Source organism: Galeopterus variegatus, unplaced genomic scaffold, assembly GCF_000696425.1.
Source record: "Galeopterus variegatus unplaced genomic scaffold, G_variegatus-3.0.2 Scaffold12295, whole genome shotgun sequence".
Lineage (NCBI taxonomy): Eukaryota > Metazoa > Chordata > Mammalia > Dermoptera > Cynocephalidae > Galeopterus > Galeopterus variegatus.
Genome location: NW_007738406.1, coordinates 1 through 1,561, shown reverse-complemented (window position 1 = coordinate 1,561; position 1,561 = coordinate 1). Strand labels below are relative to the sequence as shown.

At 44.1% G+C, this 1,561-nt stretch overlaps 2 gene segments (V, D, J or C); both read right to left on the bottom strand.

Annotated features, from left to right (window-relative positions):
- Positions 1-4: 4 nt before the first annotated feature.
- Positions 5-524, bottom strand: LOC103611045 (the record flags this gene model as incomplete). The annotated part of the segment is given in 2 exon segments: positions 5-300; positions 476-524. Coding segments are annotated over 2 exon segments (345 nt in total), but the record flags the coding sequence as incomplete, so codon positions are not given.
- Positions 525-886: 362 nt separating this feature from the next.
- LOC103611043 lies at positions 887-1,520 on the bottom strand. The segment is given in 2 exon segments: positions 887-1,299; positions 1,475-1,520. Coding segments are annotated over 2 exon segments (459 nt in total).
- Positions 1,521-1,561: the final 41 nt, after the last annotated feature.

Here is a 1,561-nt window from a genome sequence, read left to right as displayed (position 1 = left end):
TGTGAGGATTACTACTGCTCTGTTGACAGTAGTAAGTTGCAGCATCTTCAGCTTCTAGGCTACTGATGGTGAGTGTGAAATCCGTCCCAGATCCACTGCCACTGAACCGTGAGGGGATCCCAGAGATGGACTGAGAAGCATACTTTATTAGAAGCTTTGGAGGCTGATTCGGTTTCTGCTGGTACCAGTGTAAGCTGCTGCTAATGCTCTGACTGGCCCGGCAGGTGATGGTGACTTTCTCCCCTGGAGTTCCAGACAGGGAGTCTGGAGACTGGGTCAGCACAATATCACCCCTGGAAGCTGAAACCATATAGGAAACTTTAGCAGAATACTACTCTCTATACATGGAAATCAGCACTAACCTAGTTAGGAGAAAAACTTTAAAAAAAAAATCTAATATGTTGCAGGGTTCCCAATAAAGAAATTAGCAATTGAAGCAATATCCCCACTTTTAGCCATGTCCAAATATTCTCACCTGAAACCCAGAGGAGCAGAAGCCCAAGGAGATGTGATGGGGACATCATCTCACTCCTTTCAACTTGTCTCTTCTGCTCATGTCACATCTCTGGAGAAAGACCTTCTTATAAGATTCTGAGAGGCAGGACCACTTCAGATGTAAGAGAAAGGATATATGCAAATTATGGGGAGTTCATATGGTTTTAAATACAGTCCTCAGAAAGTATGTTTGTCAGGAGAGCACGCTCTCCTTTGTCCCTTCTGTGAACATGCAAGTCTCCCTCTGCTGGCCACCTGCAGATGAGAGATTTGGTATTTTGAAAGAGCTTTGTGCATTCTTGACCAGATACGGGGCTGAGCAGCAAATACAAACTGACGTAGTCCTCTGGTAGAGTATGTATTTACCTGGAATGAGCAGAAGTGTACATCTTCAGTCTTGGCCCAGGGCTATGTTAACTCTCTTGCTTACTGTCACAGTATAGGCTGAAGAAGCTTTTATTGTGTGGACATTACACAAAGCATCATCCCATACAACAGTATATTGATACCATGTTAATTTGGCCTGATGAGNGTAGTAAGTTGCAGCATCTTCAGCTTCTAGGCTGCTGATGGTGAGTTTGAAATCCGTCCCAGATCCACTGCCACTGAACCGTGAGGGAATCCCAGAGATGGACTGAGAAGCATACTTTATTAGAAGCTTTGGAGGCTGATACGGTTTCTGCTGGTACCAGTGTAAGCTGGTGCTAATGCTCTGACTGGCCTGGCAGGTGATGGTGACTTTGTCTCCTACAGATGCAGACAGGGAGGATGGAGACTGGGTCAACTGGATGTCACATCTGGCACCTGAGATTGGAAACATAAAATCAAATATCCACACGATTAATCATGTCACAAGAGGTCTACATAGTTAGGAGAAAAACTTTTAAACAAAAAATCTAATATGTTGCAGGGTTCCCAATAAAGAAAATTAGCAATTGAAGCAATATCCCCACTTTTAGCCATGTCCAAATATTCTCACCTGAAATCCAGAGGAGCAGAAGCCCAAGATGTGATGGGGACATCATCTCACTGCTTTCAACTTGTCTATTCTGCTCATGTCACATCC